This window comes from Octopus sinensis, linkage group LG7 (genome assembly GCF_006345805.1).
Source record: "Octopus sinensis linkage group LG7, ASM634580v1, whole genome shotgun sequence".
Taxonomy (NCBI): domain Eukaryota; kingdom Metazoa; phylum Mollusca; class Cephalopoda; order Octopoda; family Octopodidae; genus Octopus; species Octopus sinensis.
In genome coordinates, this window is record NC_043003.1 from 47389343 (window position 1) to 47414201 (window position 24859).

The following is a 24859-nucleotide window of genomic DNA, read 5'->3' on the forward strand; positions in this document are numbered from 1 at the left end:
TCTTTATGTTGTTTGTCTTGTTTTGCATTTGTGTTTTTCGTTGTTCGAAAAAATAGTTCATATTCCATGTACTCGTACTTTGTATTTTTTGTTGTACACATTTCATGACGTCCTGTGCCCACATATGCATATATATATATATATATATATATATATATATATACATATATATATATGTAAGTATGTACATATACGTTTGTTTTTATATATATATTATTTATATATATATATTCACACACACATACATACATATATATATATCCTTTTATCCTTTTACTTGTTTCAGTCATTTGACTGTGGCCATGCTGGAGCATTGCCTTTAGTCAAACAAATCAACCCCAGGACTTATTCTTTGTAAGCCTAATACCTATTCTATTGGTCTCTTTTGCTAAACTGCTAAGTAATGGGGACGTAAACACGCCAACGGATAAGTCAGTTACATTGGCTTCAGTACTCAACAGTATTTATTTTATCAACCCTGAAATGACAAAATGCAAAGTCGACTTCATCATAATTTGAACTCAGAATGTAAGGCATTTTGTTCAGTGTATTAACAATTCTGCCAGCTCACCACCTTGTAATTATTATTAATATTAATGATAGGTGAAAGGCATTGAGCTGTCGTTAGCATGCTGGGCGAAGTGCTTAGTGGCATTTAATCCCTCTTTACATTCTGAGTTCAAATTACAGTTAGGTTGACTTTGCCTTTCATCCTTTCAGGATTGTTAAAATAAGTACCAGTTGAGTACTGGGGTTGATGTAATCAACTTCCTCCTTCCCTTGAACCTCTGGCCTTGTGCTAAAATTTGAAGTCAGTATTAAATGTAGGTAAAGTGACTAGGTAGCAGGATCATTACCGTGCCAGCTGAAATGCTTAGTGGCATTTCTTCTGACTTTATGTTCTGAGATCAAATGCTGCTGGGGTCGACTTTGCCTTTCATCTTTTCACTTGATAAAATAAGTACTGGGATTGATGTAATTGACTTGTCCCCTCCCCTGAAATAAATGCCCTTGTGTAAAATTTGAAACCAATATTAAATGTTGGTTGTGTTGTTGCAGAAATGGTTGAATGTTGGTCTAAATTCTTTATATTACTTAGTTTTAGTTCCTTGCTTTTTGAGTTCAAATCCCACTTTCTTTCGTTTGTCCAGAATCAGTAAACTAAGTAGTACACATTCTGTAGTGAATTAACTATACCTTTGTCTAGTGTATGTAGAACATTGGGCTAATGTAAAAAAAAAAATCATAAAAATTATTATTATAATTTCAGTACTCCAGGTGTTGCAAGAAAGAGTTGAAAAACCTTTCTTCTTATCTTCATGGCAGTTGTAGAACCAGTTCAAGATAAACTGTAGAGCCATGGCGGGTCACCTATGGTCCAACAGAGTTAAGAAGACCATTTAACATGCAATTAACTTAGCTAGTTCCAAGTGCTTTGATTTGGAGTAAGGCTGAACAATTGCCCTCTTGTGTGACAGACTGTCAGTTGTGTAGTACTATGTTTACTGAGGTCTTACCCTCATAGACTTCACCTCTGCCATTGTGGCTTTCCTGTAAGACCATTATTGTTGCATATATTGACAGGGCTCTCCTTAATTGACACTCTCTGCTCTGGTCTGATCAAAGATTCGGTTGTGTGATCCATGCTCATTCTTTTGTATATTAACAACACATTTACTGTCATTTCTGATAATACACATTCTACAGCTAATGCTGTTATTTAATAATTTTTATCCTTTTACACAAGTGTAATCCATTTGTAACTTAGATACCACATGCCAGACCTGCACTGCCTCCTGTAAAAGAGACATTATTTAATATAAATGTGACAAACTTGTCTTTTATAGCATATAGACATAATCACTACAGTTATCAAAAGCACATTCATGTACTTTATCTACTTTACTCATAAATGATTTGCAGTTTAAACTGAAGTCATGATAGGCCTCTATGTCCACAGTGACTTCATATATATATTATTGCCAAAACTACAAACCACAAACCTAAGTCTAGGTTTTCTTTTAGAGTAGAAAATATTTTAGCTCTGATTAAATGTTGACCTATAAAATTTAAGTAAGACCAACATTGTAGTATTGCTCAGACATTTGTTGTTAAGCTAATACTACATGCAAAAAAACATCCTAGATTGCATCCAAAAGAAGACTATTTTGACTTATTGACAGTGATCCACTCTGCAGTACATTCAAACCAGTAGCTTACAATTGCACTGTCTTTCTACCACTATTACAACAAACTTCTATGAATTTGCTAGTTACATATCTGTTCTGCCCAAGCCCAATGAAATCAACTTATTTTTTTTCATGTCACTCTGCTACTTTATCTCCATGACTCAACCACTCTGCCCAATTCTTTCTTAGAATTACAGACTTAGAGATGTTAAAAATGAATATCAACCATATTAGTCTCACTGATATAAGTTCACAGATGCAGCTTCTCCTAGGATGAACTCATAAATAAAAAGAAGATAGGTAATTTGTTAGTGTCAGGTGGATAAAGCGAAACAGGTTTGTGTAGTGGATAAGGCAACTTTTTTCCTCTTACTTCATTCTGTTTTTAGGTTTATATAGTTTTTATCAAGGTGTTGTTCATATTCAAGCCAGCCTTGTTTGAACAGACCAACGGGATCTTTTCTATTCTGAAGCCAGGACCACAGATCTTTCTACTTAACTAAATAATCTGAAACTTCGTATGCTGATAGAGTCTAGCAAAACAAGACACAGGTTGGAACTAGTTTATTTGAGAAAAATCTATTTTATGACTTTAATCGTAGATTAAAACTGCGAATTTTAACCAATCAGATTGTTTGTTTTCATGTGTAAAACTTGACTGCATTCTATTAGTGTGATGTAGAAAGCGCTTTTGTGACGTACTAACGTTCGGAAAACTGTAAACAAACACGGCAGACGAAATACGGCTACGCATTTCGCCCGGCGTGCTAACGTTTCTGCCAGCTCTTTGCTTTTTTAATATTAAATTTCGGCGAAGTTTCGCTTGTCGTAGCACAAGTTTTCCGTCGATTTCCGTAAAAAACTTTTATTTTTTTACATAAGTAATGAGAGCGAAAGAGACTAAGAGGAAGCGATTTTATGACGAGGGAAGTTTGTCTTTGAAGTTACCGTCTAGGGCAGGGGTGGGCAAACTTTTTTGATCGCGGGCCGCACAGTGCGTCTTTGGAACCTTGGCGGGCCTCATTTATAAAAATCAAGTGAAAATATTGTGAATTACCGTACAGTTACGAAGTATCTGCATAGAAGTTGGGATTCATAAAAGCTCTCGGCGGGCCGCATGAAAACCTATGGCGGGCCGCGGGCCGTAGTTTGCCCACCCCTGGTCTAGGGGAAGCATTGATGTACATGTGTGTGTGTGTGTGTGTTTGATGGGGTGTGGGAGACAGTATGTTGTGTAAGTGAAGTGCTTCTGTTAGTGTGTGTGAAGAGACAGAGAGAGTAATGTGTGAAAGAGAGAGATAACTGAAATTTTTTACTCGATGTATGTGTATATGTATGTCTGCATGTATGTGTGTGTGTGTGTATGTATCTATGTATGTATGGCCAATTCATCGTAATTACGATTACGATGAATCGGCTATACATACATACACACACACACATACTTACACATACATACACACACACATACATGCAGACATACAGAATGGAAACATTTTCAATTTAATACATGTGGCTTATTAACTAGTTTTAAATATTGTTATTAGAAGGTGGCTGACTTGTTTACATTTAAGATGTTAAATACGTCACGAAATTGGTGGTCGAGACGGAGTAAATAAAATAAAGCCGAATGACGGAATATCATTGGTTAAAATTCTAATTATTAAACAACGTTAAACTTAGAAGTTACAATTCCGTTTTCATTCTGGTTTACAATTAAGTTTACTTTTGACACATTCTACCAGTATACGAAGTTTCAAATTGTTTGGTTCAGTAGGAAAAATTTGAAAAAACTGGCCTCAAAATAGAAAAGATCCGACCAACGATCAACAATGTACCAGTTGCACTTATTCCTTATTTTTCTTAGGCACAATACATTAACACCCACATTAATCTAAGTGTTCTTGAAACAGTAGAATGTTAATTCGTGGAAGATTAGTTACTGTGAGGCAGACTGGCAACTGCTCTCTCATTGGCTCATTGAGTTGTCTCCCTTGCCATCAATAATCTCCCTCTCATTCATGTGAGATTGTTTTCAATGTGTACTGAAAATTTACTGTGGCATTCACTATTTTCCTTCCCACTGTCTATATATCTCACTTTAACCCGTTTTCTGCTAACAGTACGTTGTTAATATCGTGATCATTCTATTATCTTTTGTCTTTACTTATACATCTAGTGTACTCTATAGGGCACTAGTGCTTACTATGTATTCTGCATTAAAATAAGGTTTTCTAATGTAGGCACAAGGGCCCCAGTTGTAGAAGGTGTAGATGCTATTAAATTGACTCCAATATTTGAATTTATGGTGTTGTTTTGTTGTTTCTTTTATAAGACACATAAAGTCTTTGACACTCTGCCATCGATTTCTTCCTTTGTGATGAATCCTTGATTAATAATATTTAATTTTCTATTTTGTTTATACACTGTAATTATACTGTGATGTTGAAATGCATATGAATGGATTGAATTAGAATTGCAGCTGAATTGAAATTCACTTTAATGACGTTCTGAAAAAAGAAAAGCAAAGATTGCATTCATGGCTTTTCAAGACCATTTTTGTTGGAATCAAAGGCATTGTATCAGTGGTACTTACAGTATCAACCATCACTTATGAGATTTGAACTGAGCACTAAGAAGCACCAGTTTCAAGTGCTGTAAGTCACTTAGTTTGTTGCTCTTCTGTTTCTGTTGCCTTTTATAATAATAATAATAATAATAATAATTTTGAATTAGGTGCAGTGCTACAAATTATGATGCAGTGTATATAGACTGGCTTTGGTACTAAAACTGAAAGGCAAAATCATCCCTGTGAAGTATTTACCAATTTGGTTATACACTATTAATGAATAGGAATATAGTTGATTGAATTAATCTTTCTATATTGCTGGTACTAATTTTATTATCTTGGGGAAAATGAAATACGTCGACTCTAGCAAAATTTGAACTCATAGTTTTAGACCAGAATGTTACCACAGAGCTAAACTTGATTGATAGACTGTACATAGACTAGAGGTGATGGTTGAAGCTTCCTAACAAGAATGTCCTTGATGATGCATCATTTTTGTCAGCAGAACAGTAACTTCACATAAGTTCAAGTACACTGGCTAATTCTCAGTTAATAAGAATATTATTGAAGTGCTAAAGTGCGAAGAACTTATAAGACATAATGAAGACAACAAACTCTGCATCAGGTTTAAAACATCATTTCCAGGAACCGAAAGAAATGCAAGCCTGTCTGTGATCACTCTACATAGTCTTTTGACTTGCCAGTCAACTGTCATGCCCTACTATGTTAAGAAAGAAAAGCACAGATTGAGTAATGTAATCCTGGATGTGTTACTTCTGAACAAAAATCACAAGGAATGGTCAATGTTTGAATGCTTTGGCTATAAGCATGCTTGATCAGGGTTAACCTGGGACAAAACAAGAAGAGCATTTTCTTGAAACAAGTAGGTTCAAAACATGAAATTTGAAAATTTAGAAATGGCTTACATAAGAAATCTAAAAGAAAGATACTATGTTGAGGTGTTGTGAGAAAAGGTTATGACTAATGTTTCCAGGATAGTCTTTTACTCAATGGTAGGGGTCAATGTTTTCTTTCTCTAATGAAGAGTCCTGCTTAAAACTTTTTCTCTCTTTACACTAAAATGCAAGTCTTTGGTTTGTATTTCCTATTCACTCTATAGTTCTGGTGACTTTCATTATTCACAAACATTGAAAGCAAAAGTATAAAATACTTCTTAAATACCAAAGGAACTTTTATGGGCCTGTGGTGCATAACACTCATTTCATGAATTTGAGAAGGTAGCAAAAACAAAATCTCCCACTAGATAAAACATTGGTCTGATGCAGGTATCATCCCCAGTTGATCTCATGAATGATTTTTTTTTTAGGTTATGTGAAGAGATGTAATGTAGAATAATGTGACCTACCTGGGAACATAATGTAATACTTGCAGTGGACTTGAATTGGCAAACCACCAGTTGGTAGTCCAATTCCTTATCAGGCCATTTTGCTCTGATACATACTCATTGAGTAATAGAAGAAAATATTAAAATCAAATGCTGGCAAAACATGGGGAATACCTAAATAGTAGTGTATTTGATGATCATCTTCCTTTTACATGTGATCACATGCATGCATGCATGCGCGCATGCACACACATACACATAAAACTGTAGCTAGGTTGGTAAATAGATAACAGATAATATATGATGTGTCTCGATATAGTCATGTAATTAAGAAGTTCAGTTCACAATTATCACGTTCTGGATTTGAATCCTCCACATGGCATCCTTGTGAGTAGAATCTGGTAAACTGAAACTGAGGAAGCCTGTGGTATTTTTGAATGTGTGTGTTTATCTGTCTGTCTGTCTATCTGTTTATGTGTTTACCAATGTAAACTGTTGCATCTCTATGTTAAAGTGTCCTTTAGGGATTTGATGATCATCAATAAAATAGTACTAGGCAAAAATAAGATTGACTAAAACTCTATGAAGCATTGTCTCCAGTATGGATGGCCTTTAGTTCAGTGACTGTAAAGAGTAATAGACTGTGTTAAATTTCATTATCACATTATACCATATCTTTTGTTATCATTTTATTTTCAACTTTTGTCTTATTTTTTGCTTTCACTTTGTCATTAGCCTCTTCTTTACATCTGTATGTCTCTTTACATCCATATCTGTTCTTTACATCTGTCTGACCATATCAGTTTATCACTCTCCATTCTTTGAATTTCCCTCTGCTTCTCTCTCTCACATTCTCTTTAATTTAGCACTGCCTACTATTTCTTATTCTCTGCATCTCTCTGCTAGTCTCACCCCCTGCCCTCTCTTTTTCTCTCTCTCACTCTCTCTCTCTCACCACTCCTCCATTCTTTCTGTCTTTCATCCTTTTACTTTGTGTTTGATTCAAATATTTAACTCTTTTCTGGAAAACAGACAAAATAACACTATCATCATCATTATCATCATTAATTGCACCAATGGTAATAATTAAAATTGTAATTCTGATTATAATTAACACAGTAAAAATTATTTATAACATAAACACAAGGTCACAGATTTTTGTGGGAGAAAATAGTTAATTTGATTGACCATAGTACTTTAACGGTCTCAGAAGGATGCAAGGTAAAGTTAATCATAGCGGATTTTGAACTGAAAATGTAAGGGAATGTAACTGAATGCTATAAGACATTTTGTCTGATGTTCTACTGAATTCCGCCATCCACTACCTTATTACACTAACAGTTTCTAACTCTGGCATAAGACCAGAAGTGTGAATCAATCTCAGTACATGCCAGTGGTTGTTTCTGTCAAACTCAGACAGATGAACGGTAGAGTAAACACTACTGGAATTTGAAGTCAGAATGTAGAAAGGTGGAACTAACTACCTTAGATACTTTTTTATCTTTACTCCAGCATTTTATCATTTCTGCCATTCCAGTTCTCTAAATGTTTTGATATTGGTTGTTGTTGTTGTTTAACCCTTGGTCAAAGACTTTCCAACCATGATCATCTTGTCTTTAAGCTATCTGGTTAACGTACCTGGCGCATATGCATAAGATCTGGTCATCAAATCTAAGTAGAGATTTCAAACTTAAAATCTTCAAAGCCACAGTCGAACCAATTCTGCTATATGGCTCAGAAACCTGGACGTTATCAAAGAAGCTTGAGAGGCGGCTGGATGGAACTTACATTCGCCTCCTTATGAGAGCTCAAAATCTCTCGTAGAAGCGTCATCCAACCAAAGTACAAATATATGGGAAACTACTACCTGTATCATCTCTTGTGAAAGATAGAAGAGTCCAGTTTGCTGGACATTGTTATAGAGCTGAAAACAAGGTAATTTCTGCTCGTCTCCTCTGGAAGCCATCTACTCACGATACCAGAGGGTGCACACTCTCCTACCCTGATGTAATCTCCAGGGATACAGGCATCCAGCAACAGGACCTCCGTAATGCTATGATGGACGGTGAAGTCTGGCATAGCATAGTAAATTCCATTGTCTCGACCACTTTTCTACGATTCTTGTTATAGGAATCAAACTTATTTTCATTCTAGAAGTCTAAACATATACACTGTCTTTTCTGATCACTCTAACCTAGTGAAGCAATTTGTTCTGATACTGTCTCCTCCATTAATCTCAGTGTGCAAAAAAACTTGTGCTGTTTTTTTTTCTATGTACAGATCTATCCATGTGTATCAAGGCATTCAAATGTGTTTTGCATTTCCAATAAAGACTACCTTTCTGTAACTACAACTACTGCTCTGTTGCCCTCACCTTCAGCATCACAGAGGTGATAGATGTATATAAATAAACCATCTCTTTTCTTTACCTTTACCATTTAAATCAGTCATATCTGGCCCAAATATTCTACCTCTATGTTTAAACCAGCCTGATTTGGCCTCTCACACCTATCCTACAATTCTGAAAATAAATAATCACATCATCAAAATCTTGAAGCTAAAATATAATGCATGATTAATTCAAAACAATGTGAATAAATAAGTATTACATTTGACAGATTAATCTGAGTGCTAGAGAATCAACCCTCTGTTGCTTCTCGGTGGCCACCATTTTAGTTTCCCTTGATCAGGTTTACTAGAAACTTGCCCCACATTATTACATGTTAATGGCTTCTTGCTCTTAAAACTTTATCAAAGCAAAGGTGTTGTCTTTGACACCAGCAAAACATTCAAATTTATCTAGAAGAAAAATTTAACTGAATTGCTCATCTGTTTTCTTTCATATGTCTTCATAGCTGTTTGTGTTGACGGCTCTTTCCAGAACACTGGTGTACCCTAAGGCTTACTTATATCTATACTCTTCCTGTATATTGATGGCTTTACCATTAGTTTTAACCACACACACACACACTCTCACACACATTCACTGTCTCTCTCTCTCTCACTCTCACACACACACATGCACACACTCCTTTACTGCCTTTGCAAATGATACCATGTTTCACTCTTCTTTCAACCCTGTACAAACAAACATCATCCATCACAACCTAAATACCTCATGTCAGTCAAAACCTTGTTGCCACCCATGAATGAAGACAGGACAACTGAGTCTCTAGCAACAGTGCAAAGACATAGTCTTGCACTACCCTCCAACTATAAATAAATTCATGCAAGATAGACCTTGCAATTTCTGATGATCAATCAGGACACTTTCCATGACTGTATAACATTACCAAAACCTATATCCTAAAATTAGGCTTCCTCTTCAGAGACAAAATATGTTTGTCCTCATCAGTTTCTTTTCAGCTGTAGCCCACATTATAGTATGGATCACATTTAAGACAGTGCTGCTTCCTGTGTCCCCCCTCCCAGACCCCCATTCAAACAAAATGGCAGTCAGGTGATTAACAAAGTTTCAACCACTATCACTTTACAATTGCTGCTTCAAAAACATAGTTTCTTTTCTCTTTTATTCCGTTACCCTTTTACTAGTTTCAGTCATTAGATTGTGGCCGTGTTGGGGCACCGCTCTGAAGAATTTTAGTTGAATGAATCAACCCCAGGAATTTTTATTTTTTAAGCTTAGTACTTATTCTATCGGTATCTTTTGCTGGACTGCTAAGTTACAGGGACATAAACCCACCAACACCGGTTCTCAAGCGGTGGTGAGGAACAAACACAGATACACACATGCACACAAATCATCATCGTCATCATCATTTAATGTCCGTTTTCCATGCTGGCATGGGTTGGATGGTTTGACTGGGAACTTGCAAGCTGGGAGGCCACACCAGGCTCCAATCTGATCTATCAAGGTTTTTACAGCTGGATGCCCTTCCTAACACCAACCACTCTATGAGTGTAGCAGGTGCTTTTACGTGCTACCAGCATGGGAACCAGTCAGGCGGCACTGGCTTCGATCACGTTCGGATGGTGCTTTTTATGTGCCACTGGTACAGGGAACCAGTCAGGCAGCTCTGGCAGCGACCCACGCATGAATGGTACTTATTGCATGCCACCAGCACTGGTATTGGCCACAACTACAATTTCCATTTGATTTGATTTGATTTTGATTTACTTGACTCAGTAGGTCTCCTCAAGCACGACATGTCACCTGATGATTCAAAGGTACTTTTTTTAAATGGGCTGGTTATGTGACACTGGGGTAGGCTATGGCTGTGATCTCACTTTCCTTGCTGGGTCTTCTCAATCACCGAGGTCTCGGTCTTTCATCATTGCCTCTGTGAGGCCCAATGTTCGAAGGTCATGCTTCACCATCTCATCCCATGTCTTTCTGGGTCTCCCTCTTCCACGGGTTCCTTCCACTGTTAGGGAGTGACACTTCTTCACACAGCTCTCCTCATCCATACATAGCACATGACCATACCAGTGCAGTCATCTCTCCTGTACACCACATCTGATGCTTCTTATGTCCAACATTTCTCTCAGGGCGCTTACACTCTGTCGTGTGTGCACACTGACATTACACATCCAGAGGATCATACTAGCTTCATTTCTTTGGAGCCTATGCATATCTTCAGCAGTCACGGTCCATGTTTGACTGTTGTATAACATGCATCATGCAGTCTACCTTTCACTCTGAGCAATAGACCCTTTGTCACCAGTAGAGGTAAGAGCTTTCTGAACTTTGCCCAGGCTATTCTTATTCTAGTGGCAACACTCTCTGAGCATCCACCCACCATTACAGACTTGGTCGCCTAGGTAGTGGAAGCTATCAACTACTTCTAGTTTCTCCCCCTGGCATGTGATGGAATCAGTTTTCTGAGCATCCGTGGTGTTTATTGTCCCTGTGCATCTGCCGCACACAAATGCTATCTTCCCGGTTAACCTTCCTTTGATGTTGTTGCACCTCTTATAAATCCATAACTTAAACTGGAGACATTTTATGGAGTTTCTACCTACACCTTTTCTACAGATTGAGCAGGGCCATCTACCTGAAGGAGTTTGTGATGTGTTTGCTTTCCTACTTACTAGGACTTTGGTTTTTGCAACATTGACTCTAAGGCTCTTCAATTCTAAACCTTGCTTCCACACCTGAAATTTCTTCTCTAGTTCTGGTAGTGATGTAGTGATTCTGCAATGAGAGCAAGGTCATCAGCATAGAGGAGCTTCCAGGGGCAGCCTGTCTTGAATTCCTCTGTCATTGCCTGGAGGACTATGATGAATAAGAAGGGGCTGAGGGTTGATCCTTGGTGAACTCCTACCTCTACACGGAATCCTTCGCTATATTCATTGCTGACCCTTATGTTACTAACGCCATCCCTGTACAAGACCATTACTGCTCTTATTAACCACTCGTCAATCCCCAGTTTCCGCATTGCCCACTAGATAAGGGATCGGAGAACCCTATCAAAGGGTTTCTTCAAGTCAACAAAAGCCAATTATAGAGGTTTATTTTTGGCTAGGTATTTCTCCTGCAGTTGCCGTACCAGGAATATAGCATCAGTGGTGCTTTTCTACCTGGCACAAAACTGAACTGCATCTCGTCTAAGCAGACTCTCTCCCTAATTAGTTGGGCTATGACCCTCTCTGTAACTTTCTTCACCTGATCCAGCAGTTTGATGCCCCTGTAATTATTTCTATACAAACACACACACACACATCCTGGGCTTCTTTCAGTTTCTGTCTACCAGATCCACTAACAAGACTTTGGTTGGCTTGAGGCTATAGTAGAAGACACTTGCCGAGGGTGCTACATGGTGGGATTGAACCTGGAACCATGTAGCTGGGGAGCAAATTTCTTACCATACAGCCACTCTACTAGTGTTTCTATAAAAATCTCTGCTTCTCCTTTGTATCAAAATGTTGCATGCCCCTACCCTTCTCTATCGGCTCTCCAGACACACCTGTAGCTCTTCTTTCATCATCCCTACTTGGTCTCAATCCCCTCATACATTGCACTAAAACTCTTTACTCTTGTCCGTATACATGGTTTCTCTCTGGGCAGTTCTCCTAAAACTTAAAACTTTCTATCAACTGCATTGTTCTCACCAGTCTGGGATGGTTATCTCTTTTGGTTAACCCTTTAGTATTCAGATTACTCTGTCATATGTAAAGGGTAAAGACACCCCGCCACCTTCAGTCATGAAAGTTACCCCCGAGGCACAAGTCCAGGCAAGGTTGTTTATGGAAGACCAGCAGTCACCCATGCATAACAGCCTCCCCTCTTCATGCCACCGATGTTATCCAAGGAAAGGTAAAGACTGATACAGTTTGGCATCAGTGACACCACAACTCATTTCTACAGCTGAGTGAACTGGAACAACATGAAATAAAGTGTCTTTCTCAAGAACACAACACATAGCTTGGTTCAGGAATTGAACTCATTACCTTGTGATTGTGAGTACGATGCTCTAACCACTGAGCCATGCACCTTCACATCTGTCATCTGTAATGCTTATTTACCCACATTGTTTTGAATTTACCATACATTACTTTTTAAGCGTTGAAATTTCAGTGAATGTGAGTGTTTATTTTTAGAATTATATTGTCAGGCAGGTGTGAGAGACCTGATCTCATCAGTTTTAACATAAAACAGGTAGAATATTTGGGCCTGATATGGTCAGTTTGAAAACTAAAGGGTTAAATTCATAGAAAAATATAGTAGTCGAAGTAACAGTTGCCATATCAGTAGCTATAACATCATTAATAGTAGTAGTAGTAGTAGCAGCAGGAGCAGCTGTAGTAGTGGTGGTAATAGTAGTGCTCATTGTTATTGCTGTAGTAGTTTCAGTGAAAGGGTTTACAGCAGTGACAGTAGTCGATCTTGTTGTTGTTGTTGGCTACCCCTATCCACCCCAAATTAGCTTTGATGAGTAGATCTGTCATCAAGGACATTCCCACATGATTATCTGATTTTCTTTTTCTATGCATAATGAACCATGGACTACACTATTCAATGTGTCCCTTTTTTTTTTTTAAGATGGTGTTATTTGAAGTAGTTTGGCTGCCATTTCTAGCAGGTTGAGTAATTAATGTAGTCTCCCTTGCAGCAGTTGTATCAATGGATGTAGCTATATTTGTTTTAGTAATAGCAGCAGTAGTAAGAGTAGCAGTAATAGCACTTGTAGTTGTAATAGCAGCAGCAGCAGCAGTAGTAATGGTAGTAGTTGCAGTAGTCAACCATTGTTAATAACATACATGCACACACCACTGTCATCAGTTCACAGCACCTCTGTGTGTGTGGGCGTGTGTGTTTGCATGTACGCATGCGCATCTGTATGTGTGTAATATACTGCTGAAGCTGTTTTTGTTGTTACAGAAGTAGTCAATCACTGCAATAGCAGCAGTAGTAGCAGCAGCAGTAGATGTACTCTTAATAGCAACAATATATGATAAAGCAACAGTAGATTTAATACCATCATTACTATTATTATCATCATCTTCATTATCACTATCAGCATCACTGTCAACACCACCATCATTGCCATCAAACCACCATCGGAAGGGACCATCATCTTCATAACCACTACCATCATAATCATCACTATCACCACCAATGTCACAATCGTCACCATTTACTACCATCGGCATCACCACTGCCATCATCATCACAGTGATCTTCATCCCCGTCACCGACACCATCGCCTTTGTCACAACCATCATCATTAACTTCATAAACATATATATATAAGCAATATCATCATTGTCATCATTGCTGTTGTTATTGTTTTTATGATGTAAAGAAATCATAGGTCAATAAAATGAATATAAGAATCATCAGCAACATCTTCCTTAATATTATAATTATTTTTGTTATTAGTATTGAAATAGCAGAAATAATATTGTGTTGGGTGGGATATCTCCTTGTTGCATTAAGTCCTGTTCAGGATAAGTTTACTTTTCATCTCTTTTAGAATTATTGATGTAACTCTCTGGGTTATTGATATTTTTACTTCCAGTAAGAATGCCTTGTGGTATCTAGTGCATTATGAGTTGAAAACTTTTCCATCCCTCCCTCCCAAGGATTTACATGGATTTACATGAGATCAACAACAACAATAGAAACATCAATTAAGAGACAACAATAAGTAGCAATAACAATATAGAAAAAACAAAAAAAAAAGACTCTTCGAAACAGGACAGTGGGGCAGCCATTATGGTTTTTTGGGGCACCTACCCCTCACATAATCTCATGCACACCAAAATAAGTGCCATCTTCCAGTGCTCATTACGAGGCCCATTTAGCAATACCAGTTTTTCCACTCTCACATGCTTTTCATAAAATTTACTGAAGGGCAACATTTCCCTCTTCATCCTTGCTTTCCTTTTTATATGGACTTGAAGAAGTTGAGGAGAGCCTGAGAAGAAAAGCTCCATCCTCAAACCTTCCATCTATGTCCATAATGTGACTTCCTTCACTATAATCACCTGAAAGAGGAAAGTCACCCTCACTTCCTTGTCAGAGGAAGGCGTTGAGTTGATCTTCATGCTAAACTCAACAGATAGCCTGATCCATTGGGCACGTGATAATGACATAATACCACAAATCAGCTATGCATAGACACTGAAAAAGGGTGTGTATTGAAAGGTATCACAACCCTGCAGACATCTTAAGCAGGAGATGTATACAGGGTGACTCCAATATGACCATACCGTTAATGGCTACATATATTTAAATATATGTATATATATAAGAATGGAGTGCGGCTAATTGAATTGACTCCAGTGAATCGCTGGTACTTATTTCATCAACGAATTGAGGAGGCTAGGCTCTCTTCTACTTCTTATTCAAGTGCCATGCGAAGAGAAAGGTGAAAATAAGGAGGGAAGTGCTGCCTTCCAAGAATTTTTATGAAAGGTGTGCGAGAATGCCAAAATTGGCATTGTTAAATGGGCCTCCTAATTTAACTATCTGGCTGTCAGCTGGTGGCAAGGGCTGCCAGAGGACACTTGCTTTGGTGTGCCAGAGATTGTGAGGGTGTGTGTCCAAAGTCGCTCTTAATGACTACTCCCTTTTCTGTTTGAAGAGTTCTTTCTTATTATTTCCCCACCCTACATTATTATCGCTATTTATCATTGTCTCTTTAGCTAGTGTGTCTTTATTGTCATTATTGTTGATCTCATCTTTTTACTCCAAGTAAACCCTCCACCGTTTCTTCCTTTTTTTTTTTATTTCACCTTTGTGCTATCCTCAATAAATTGAACCCTTGTGGCTAATGAAATAAATCTTAAGGCAGACAGTAAAAGGACGAGATCAACAACAATGACATGAATGACGGGACAACAACAAATAACAATAACAATAAAGGAAAAAAACTAATCCTTGAAATGGGAGAGAGGAGAAATCTATTAGGGTTATTTGCCCCTCCCCATACATATTTATGTGTTTGTGTGTATGCATGTATGTGTATATTCTGTGTGCCTTGCATTTAATATTTCATGTTCTGAGTTCAAACCCTGCTGATATCAACGGCATAATTTATCTTCACAGGATCAATAAAATTTCTATTAGTCAAGTACTTGGGTTGATTTAATTGGTATTTCATTTCCTCAAAATTTGAAGCCTTGTGCTAATATACTGTGATCCTTATTTTCAAAATCGTCCCCTTTATTATTTTTGTAATCATTCTCATTATCATCATTAATAGCGTTGTTATAATCATCTTCATCATTGTCATTAACAGCTGCTACTGTAGCAGTTATGGCAGTAGTAGTAGCATCAGCTGTGTTAGAAGCAACAGAGCAGTCAACAGTAGTAGTAGCAGCAGTGGTAGAGGAAGCAACAGTAGTCATAGCAGCAGTAGCAGCAACAGTAGGAGTATTAGCTGCAGATGTGTTGCTAACAGCAGTTGTCAGTTGCGGACGATCGAGTGTCTGGTCTAAGAGAGGAAGGTGTTACCGTGTCAGTGAGGCCTGTCAGGCACCATCCACAACTGAAACCTGCCTCCGGTTAGCCTACAGTTGCTGGGGGGAGAGGAGAGGGACCCCGTACACTGCCCTGCCTGCTATTGCCACCACTATCACCAATGGTGTAATGCTGCACCAGTCCAGCTGTAGCAACAACAACAAAACTGCACTTGTAGCGGTCTTCTACGTTTCTCTTTTTTATTTTCACAGCATTTTTTTACACTCCATTCCATTACCTGGTAACCTTGTTGCTTTCTTGCACACCCAGACAAACAATTCTTAACATAAGAATTCCTCTTTTTACTCTTACTCCTTCCTTTTGTTCTTCAACTTTCTCTTTCTCTTTTCATTTTCTTCTTCCTCATTCTACCACCTGTGTTTTTCATCTGACCTTACTTCCTACATAGTCTTACTATCACACCCACCTTTTCTCATCACCATTATAACCATTTTGACAAACCAGCGCACTGGCATCTGCAGCCATTTCCTCCATCCAGGCGACATACACGCCAGCCTGCTGTGTTGACAGCAGCCGTGGCGGTGGGGCTGGTGCCAGCGATGTTGGCGATGGCGGGGCATGTGGCGGGGATGAGATCGAAGAGGAGGGGGGAGGCGGCGGCCCCGGAGCTGGCGGCGTCGGGATTATGGCCCAGGAGACAATCTACCTGTGCAACTTCAGGGTATCAGTGGATGGCGACTGGTTGTGCCTGCGCGAACTCAGCGATGTGCAGGTGGAAATGCCACCTATCCTGCCCTCCATTGAAGACGGTAAGTCCAGAAACTTCCTGCACTTAAGTCACAATTCTTGTAACACTTCTTTCTAGTTCTGCGTCTTATTTTCAGAAACTTCTGTTTTGATTTTCATTCCTTCCCTTTCATATATATATAAAATGTTGCTGTGATCTGATTATGTTGTTGTATGTGTAGTTATTGTCAAAGTGGTTGTTGTCTCTTGTATAGGACCATGTCTTGACGATGGTGAAAGTAGTTGTGTTTGTGCTTCTTGAAGGCAGTGGTTGGTGTGTTGCTTGTGATTGCTGGTTGTTGTGTTACTGGTGTTCTCAATGTTTTGTTGTTAGATCTCTTTTTGTTCTCCTCACACAGTTTTATCTTATATATGTACATACACCCGTGCATCATATACTTACATAAACTAACATAAATTACATGTCATATGTATACATACATACATACATACATATATATATGTATAAGCACACACATTTATATGTTAAATACCTATATATAAATATATCAAATACAGATATAGCTATAAAATTTAGACATGTGTTGAATGCAACACATTGCAAACAAGTTAAATATATACGTATGTGTCTCTCTCTTTAATGTACACACACACATGCTTATGTACTTGTGTGTGGGCTGATTAATAAATGAATGCCAAAAGAACAGGTGTTATGTAATCACTTTCATTATCTTACAGCTGTTTTGGCTATAAGGAACTGTGTATCCAGAGTTGAGTATGAGTGTGACACCTTAAAGCTTCTTCAGAACCTTAACATGAAGTATTGCACTCCTACAGATACACGTCTAATACAATTACTCACACACACATACACACACATATATATATATAAGATTACCTAGTCATACAACACCTCACGCATGCATGCATACATACATTGATATATATACATACATTTATGTATGTGCGTGTATATATATATATATGTGTATATGCATACATACTCCTGTACATTCATTCATACTGTGTATAAAAATGAATGGACTCCGTCACTTTGAACACTGGGTATTTCAATGAGTTGTTTGATCAATGAAATTGGCTACTCATTGAATTACAGTATTCCACAGACCTGTGTGCCATTAATGTGGCCATTAGGCAGAATGAGTGTAACAAGAGTGCAGCGAGGCTTGGTCTTTGAATTGCGAATGCAGTCTGCCTGATGGGGCTTCCAGAGTTTCTGTCTACCCACATTCATTCATGAAACTTCAGTCAACACGAGGCTATAGACAAAAAAAACAAAAAAAAAAAACAAAAAAAAAGAAAATCACTTGTCCAAAGATGTCACACAATGCGATTGAACCTGGGACCTCATGATTTTGAAGCAAACTTCATAACCACTTGTCCATCCCTATAGTCACATACATTGTACATATAAACTCATTCACATACACTCACCACAAGGAAATCATATACTCATATTTAGTGATGAAGACTGTCCATACATACACACGCACACACAATATGTTTTATACACACATGAAGAAAAATTACACTCTGTTCCTTCTTTCCCTTCCCTTGTATAATCTTATTTTCCTCTCGGTCCATTGCCACCCTAATACATAGACTAATATTTTATACATTGCCTAATGAGCTAATCTTAATATCATCACCATTGACACCATTATCATCATTTAATTACTAATCTACCTAAGTCAATTTGTCTTGTTATGTTCCCGTTTTCTCCAATTGTAAAGAAAATGATGTTGCCTGCTGTTGTTTAACATTGGGTAGACCCGACTCACTGGGTAGACCATTACATCTAAACTGATCTACCCACGAACATGCTGTTTCTCTTCAGGATATATAGTAACCAGGACAACATTACTCAATATGTCCTTCAATTTTTAAGTCAGTACTGTATGATTTGATGATAATTTGGCTGCTATATCTAGCAATTTGGGCTACCATGTAGATGCTCCCTTGTTACTATGTTTTCTTTTAATGTTTTGTGTTTTGTTGTCCTGCAAGGTAATTGTTGTTGTTGTTGTTTATGTTTGCTGCATTGATCACCACATTATATCACCAGCCACCATCTTAAATAGCAGAGATGACTAACCCATCCATAGCTAGATGTATAAATCTTCACAAGCTGATAGATGTTAGGATATATATTGATATATATAATATATATATATATATATATATATTATATATATATATATATATATATATATTTATATATATATATATATTTATATATATATATATATATATATTATATATATATATATATATATATTTATATATATATATATATATATATATTTATATATATATATATATATATATATTTATATATATATATTATTGTCGTTGTTATTATTATTATATAGGAAAATATGTAAAACAATGAATGTATATGTGTTTGTATATATATGTTTATGTGTCTGTGTGCATGTATATATATCTATATATATATATTGATTACACACATACACAAGCACACATATATGCAAAATATAATGGAAAACATTTAAAAAGATCACACACATTTTAAATTTGTTACTCATGTGTGTATTTGTGTACATAAAGGAAGATCTGAATTTTTTTTTTAACATTCCTTTATCAATAATTTTATTGTTATCACGAATACTACTAATAATCGTTGAAGTCATTTAACTGGTATTATGGCGTGATGATGTAAGATGACTTAGTACTCCATAATAATTGACTGTATCATGGTGAGCTTTTAATATTCTGCAAGGCTGGCTAGTTAGCTACTTAGCTATCCATCTTGTTGGCAAGATAGCTTGTTGTCTGTGTGTCTTCTGTATCAGTGATGAAATGTGTAACTATGTCTAGCACATATTTCAAGACAGCCTGTTGCCGTTATTGATATTTTCCTTTGGATATGTGTGTGCATACATACACTCTCTTATTCTTCTCGGCTAGACATGGATAAAAAAGATATAAGAAATTCTCTATATATGCACATACATATGCATATATTTTGTTGGTGTTTTTTTTTTTATATATTTCCTGTTCTCCCCTGTGCCATATTGTTGAAGAATAAATCTAAGAGTGTAAACATAGAAATTCTTTGACTATTATCCAAAATAATTGATTGCAAATTCCAGATCCAAATCTAAATGTACGACGAGTGAGAGAGAATGTATGTCTATGAGTGAGTGTGTGTGTGTGTGTGTGTGTAGGTGAGTTAAGAAAAGGCGATATAAGAATTTGTATTTCTTTCTTCTCCATCATAGCATTGCATCTATATTTTGGGGTGTGTTGTTGTTGTTGCTGTCATCGTCGTTGTTATTGTTGTTGCTGCTGCTGTTGCCAATATTTTGTGCCAATATTTCTGCAGGAGAAGAAACATTGTTGAAGTAACAGGAAGCAATACATCCTCACCAATGATAATGATAACATGAAAATCAACATAAATGTTCCTTAACGAAATTAATGATAATAATAATAATAATGCGTTCACATTCATGCACAATACCATCAATTTTAGTGGGAGGGGTTAGTTGATTACATCAACTCAAGTATTTATCTGGTCCTTTTATTTTATTGATCTTAGAGGGATGAAAGGCACAGCTGGCTGTGGGAGGATTTGAACACAGATTGTAAAGAGTCGGAAGGAATACCACAGGACATTTTTTTCGGTGCTCTGATGATTCTGCCAATTCACTTCCGTTGTTTCTAATTTTGGCATAAGGCCAGCCATCTTGGAGGAATGGGTTAGCCGATGACATCGACCCAAGTACTCGACTGGTTCTTTATTGATCGTGGAAGGAGGAAAGGTCAAGTTGACTTTGGTCGGATTTGAACTCAGAACATAGAGTTGGAACAAATGGTATAAGGCATTTTATCGTAATGGACAAATGATGTTTCTAATAACAATAATAAAATAAAGACAAACGAAAATCTTGACTCTTTTATAGGTTTTGCCAATTCGTATTGTGAGGTAATTGGTATCATACTCATGATACCTAAACGTGTGTGTGTGTGTGTCCATGAGTGTATATGGTCCATGAAACAAGCACCAATTAATTACTGGTGTAGGGGAGGTCATAATCAACAATTTGTTTCCTCAAAATGTATGGTCTTGTGCTTATGTTAGAATTCTTTATACTAGTAGTCTGGTACAAATGAATTTAGAGACCCATTCTTCAGGAACAATCAATGCTAATAACATTAATTGTATCCAATTTAGGCAAAAGGCCAGAAATTTTGAGGGAAGAGAGTTAGTCTATACTATTGGTCCCAGTACTTGGATGGGACTTTTTATTGACCCTTAGTGGAATGAAAGGCGAAGTTGACATCAGTAGGGTTTGAACCCAAACCATAAACAGTCTGAAGAAATACCACAAAGCATTTTTTCCAATACTAACGATTCCGTCAATTCATCATCCTTGCTAACAATTATAATAATTGTTTCTAATTTTAGCACAAGGCCAGGAATTTTGAGGGGAGTGGGTAAGTTGATTACATTGACTCCAGTACATAACTGGTGCTATATTTTATTGACCCTGAAAGGATGAAAGGCAAAATTGACCTCAGTGGGATTTGAACTCAGAATGCGAAGTGCTGGAAGAAATGCTGTTAATCATTTTGTCTGACATGCTAATGATTCTGCCAGCTCACCTCTTTAATAATAATAATAATCATCCTTTCTACTATTAACACAAGCACAAGACTTGAAATTTTGATATCAGTGTTTAACTGGTGCTTTTTTTTTATTGACACCCCAAATATGAAACCAAAGTCAACTTCAGTGGAAAATCAAATGCCACATAATAATACTATAGGCACAAGGCTTGAATTTTTTTAGGGGAGGGGTTAGTCAGTTACATCAACAGGTACTTATTTCATCAACAAAGGCTGACAGGCAGAGTCAACCTCAATGGAATTCGAATTCAGAACATAGACAGACGAAATACTGCTAAACACTTGTTTGGCATGCCAACAATTCTGCCAGCTCACTGCCTTAATAATAATAATAATAATAATAATAATAATCCTTTCTTTATTGGCCCCAAGGGCCGACTAGTCGATTACATCGACCCATGTTTCATTGGTACATAATTTATCGACCCCGAAAGGATGAAAAGCAAAGTCGACCTTGGTGGAATTTGAACTCAGAACATAGTGATGAGTGAAATACCTCTAAGCAATACGTCCAGCGCGCTAACGATTCTGCCAGCTTGCTGCCTTAATAATAATAACAATAATCCTTTCTATCATAGGCACAAAGCCTGAAATTTGGTGGTGGTGGGGGGGGGGGGGCAATTGATTAGATTTATCCCAGTACGCAACTGGTACTTAATTTATCGATCCCAAAAGGATGAAAGGCAAAGTCAACCTTGACGAAATTTGAACTCTGAACATAGCGGCAGACAAAATACCTATTTCTTTACTACTCACAAGGGGCTAAACACAGAGAGAGGACAAACAAGGACAGACAAACAGATTAAGTCGATTACATCGACCCCAGTGCATAACTGGTACTTAATTTATCGACCCCGAAAGGATGAAAGGCAAAGTTGACCTCGGCGGAATTTGAACTCAGAACATAACGGCAGACAAAATACGGCTACGCATTTCGCCTGGCATGCCAGCAATTCTGCCAGCTCACCTTAATAATAATAATAATAATAATAACCATCATCATTTAACATCTGCTTTCCATGCTAGCATGAGTTGGACGATTTGACTGAGGTCTGGTGAACCAAACTCCAATCTGATCTGGCAGAGTTTCTGCAGCTGGATGCCCTTCCTAAAACCAACCACTCCGAGAGTGTAATAATAATAATAATGGTTTTAAGTTTCAGTACACTGCCAGTAATTTGGTGGGTGGGGGTCTAAGCCAATCAAATAGACCCCTGTGCTTAACTGGTACTTATTTTATTGACCTCAAAGGGATAAAAGGCAAAGTCAACCTTGGCGGCACTTGAATGCAGAACATAAAGATGGATGAAATGCCGTTAAGCATTTTGCCTGGCATGCTAATGATTCTGCCAGCTCACTGCCTTAATAATAATAATAATAATAATAATAATCCTTTCTTTATTGGCCCCAAGGGCCGACTAGTCGATTACATCGACCCATGTTTCATTGGTACATAATTTATCGACCCCGAAAGGATGAAAAGCAAAGTCGACCTTGGTGGAATTTGAACTCAGAACATAGTGATGAGTGAAATACCTCTAAGCAATACGTCCAGCGCGCTAACGATTCTGCCAGCTTGCTGCCTTAATAATAATAACAATAATCCTTTCTATCATAGGCACAAAGCCTGAAATTTGGTGGTGGTGGGGGGGGGGGGGGGGCAATTGATTAGATTTATCCCAGTACGCAACTGGTACTTAATTTATCGATCCCAAAAGGATGAAAGGCAAAGTCAACCTTGACGAAATTTGAACTCTGAACATAGCGGCAGACAAAATACCTATTTCTTTACTACTCACAAGGGGCTAAACACAGAGAGAGGACAAACAAGGACAGACAAACAGATTAAGTCGATTACATCGACCCCAGTGCATAACTGGTACTTAATTTATCGACCCCGAAAGGATGAAAGGCAAAGTTGACCTCGGCGGAATTTGAACTCAGAACATAACGGCAGACAAAATACGGCTACGCATTTCGCCTGGCATGCCAGCAATTCTGCCAGCTCACCTTAATATAATAATAATAATAACCATCATCATTTAACATCTGCTTTCCATGCTAGCATGAGTTGGACGATTTGACTGAGGTCTGGTGAACCAAACTCCAATCTGATCTGGCAGAGTTTCTGCAGCTGGATGCCCTTCCTAAAACCAACCACTCCGAGAGTGTAATAATAATAATAATGGTTTTAAGTTTCAGTACACTGCCAGTAATTTGGTGGGTGGGGGTCTAAGCCAATCAAATAGACCCCTGTGCTTAACTGGTACTTATTTTATTGACCTCAAAGGGATAAAAGGCAAAGTCAACCTTGGCGGCACTTGAATGCAGAACATAAAGATGGATGAAATGCCGTTAAGCATTTTGCCTGGCATGCTAATGATTCTGCCAGCTCACTGCCTTAATAATAATAATAATAATAATAATAATAATAATATCTGAAACTAGATCAGAACACCATTAGTACACTTCATGTACTACATGAGAACAAGTGTTGTAAATATAATTACACATTAACAGAACAGTACAAGACTTGTATTACATGTATAACACAATAGTACCTGCTAGAGACAGTAGCCAAATTTCTCTCAAATCTTAGCATTACTATCTTAAAGAAGGAAGAACTCATTAGGTAATGTAGTCTTAGTTATATGCTGTCTGAATAATATAAGGGGAGTCACAAGCTGCAATGTCCTTGATCATAAGTCTGCTTCACCAGGACTGGCCTAATGGAACTACACATGTACAATTACACCAGTGCAAAACATGAACACCAAGTACATCACAAAAATCAATCAAGGAATCTACAGAAAAGTTAGGCTTTTTATCTCTTCATTATCATTGAAATCATTAAATAGTTACCTCATTTTAGCTATAGTGCATTACATAATATTTTTTTAATATTTACTCTGTGTGAATATTTACATGTTTATGAATATTTAATTCTTCCAGTTATGTCATTCACCCTTGTGCCCTCCTGTCTACTCCCCAGCCTTATTGTTATGTGCCTGTCCTACACTGTGTCATTGTAAGTCTCCCCTCCATAAGTGGTCTTTGAATTTTATTGTACCTCATTAAGCCCTTGTAGTTAAAAAAGTTCTTCTAATATATGCACATACATACATATATATACAGTGTGTGATCAATAAACTGTCAAAATTACACCAAAATGAAAATAACACTGACATCTCATTTTAACATATACTTACCAAAATTACATAAAATATCTTGAAATACTAAAGAGTAAATTTATTCAATAAAAGTACCATTGGCTTCAACCACAGCCTCCAGATGACTTTGGAATCTCCTGCAACTCTTCTGGATGGTCTTCTTGTTTAAGTTGGTGAATACTGCCATAATCCTTGCCTTCAGTTCATCTTTTGTGTTAGAAGGAGTTTTGTTGGTCTCTTACTCAACTACGCCCCACATATAATAATCAAGGG

General features: G+C 37.4%; 1 protein-coding gene across 6 annotated transcripts in view; it reads left to right on the forward strand.

Annotated features, from left to right (window-relative positions):
- LOC115213814 (RUN and FYVE domain-containing protein 2) overlaps positions 1 to 24859 on the forward strand; it is a 250820-nt gene that overhangs the window by 23873 nt on the left and 202088 nt on the right. The window contains exon 1 of one of the 6 annotated variants that reach the window (XM_029782695.2): positions 15917 to 16801. The exons of the other annotated variants lie outside the window; for them this stretch is intronic. Within the exon in view, the coding sequence (XP_029638555.2) occupies positions 16678 to 16801 (124 nt within the window). The 5' untranslated portion in view covers positions 15917 to 16677. Of the gene's footprint in view, positions 1 to 15916; positions 16802 to 24859 lie in introns of those variants that run through there. 6 annotated transcript variants of the gene reach the window in all.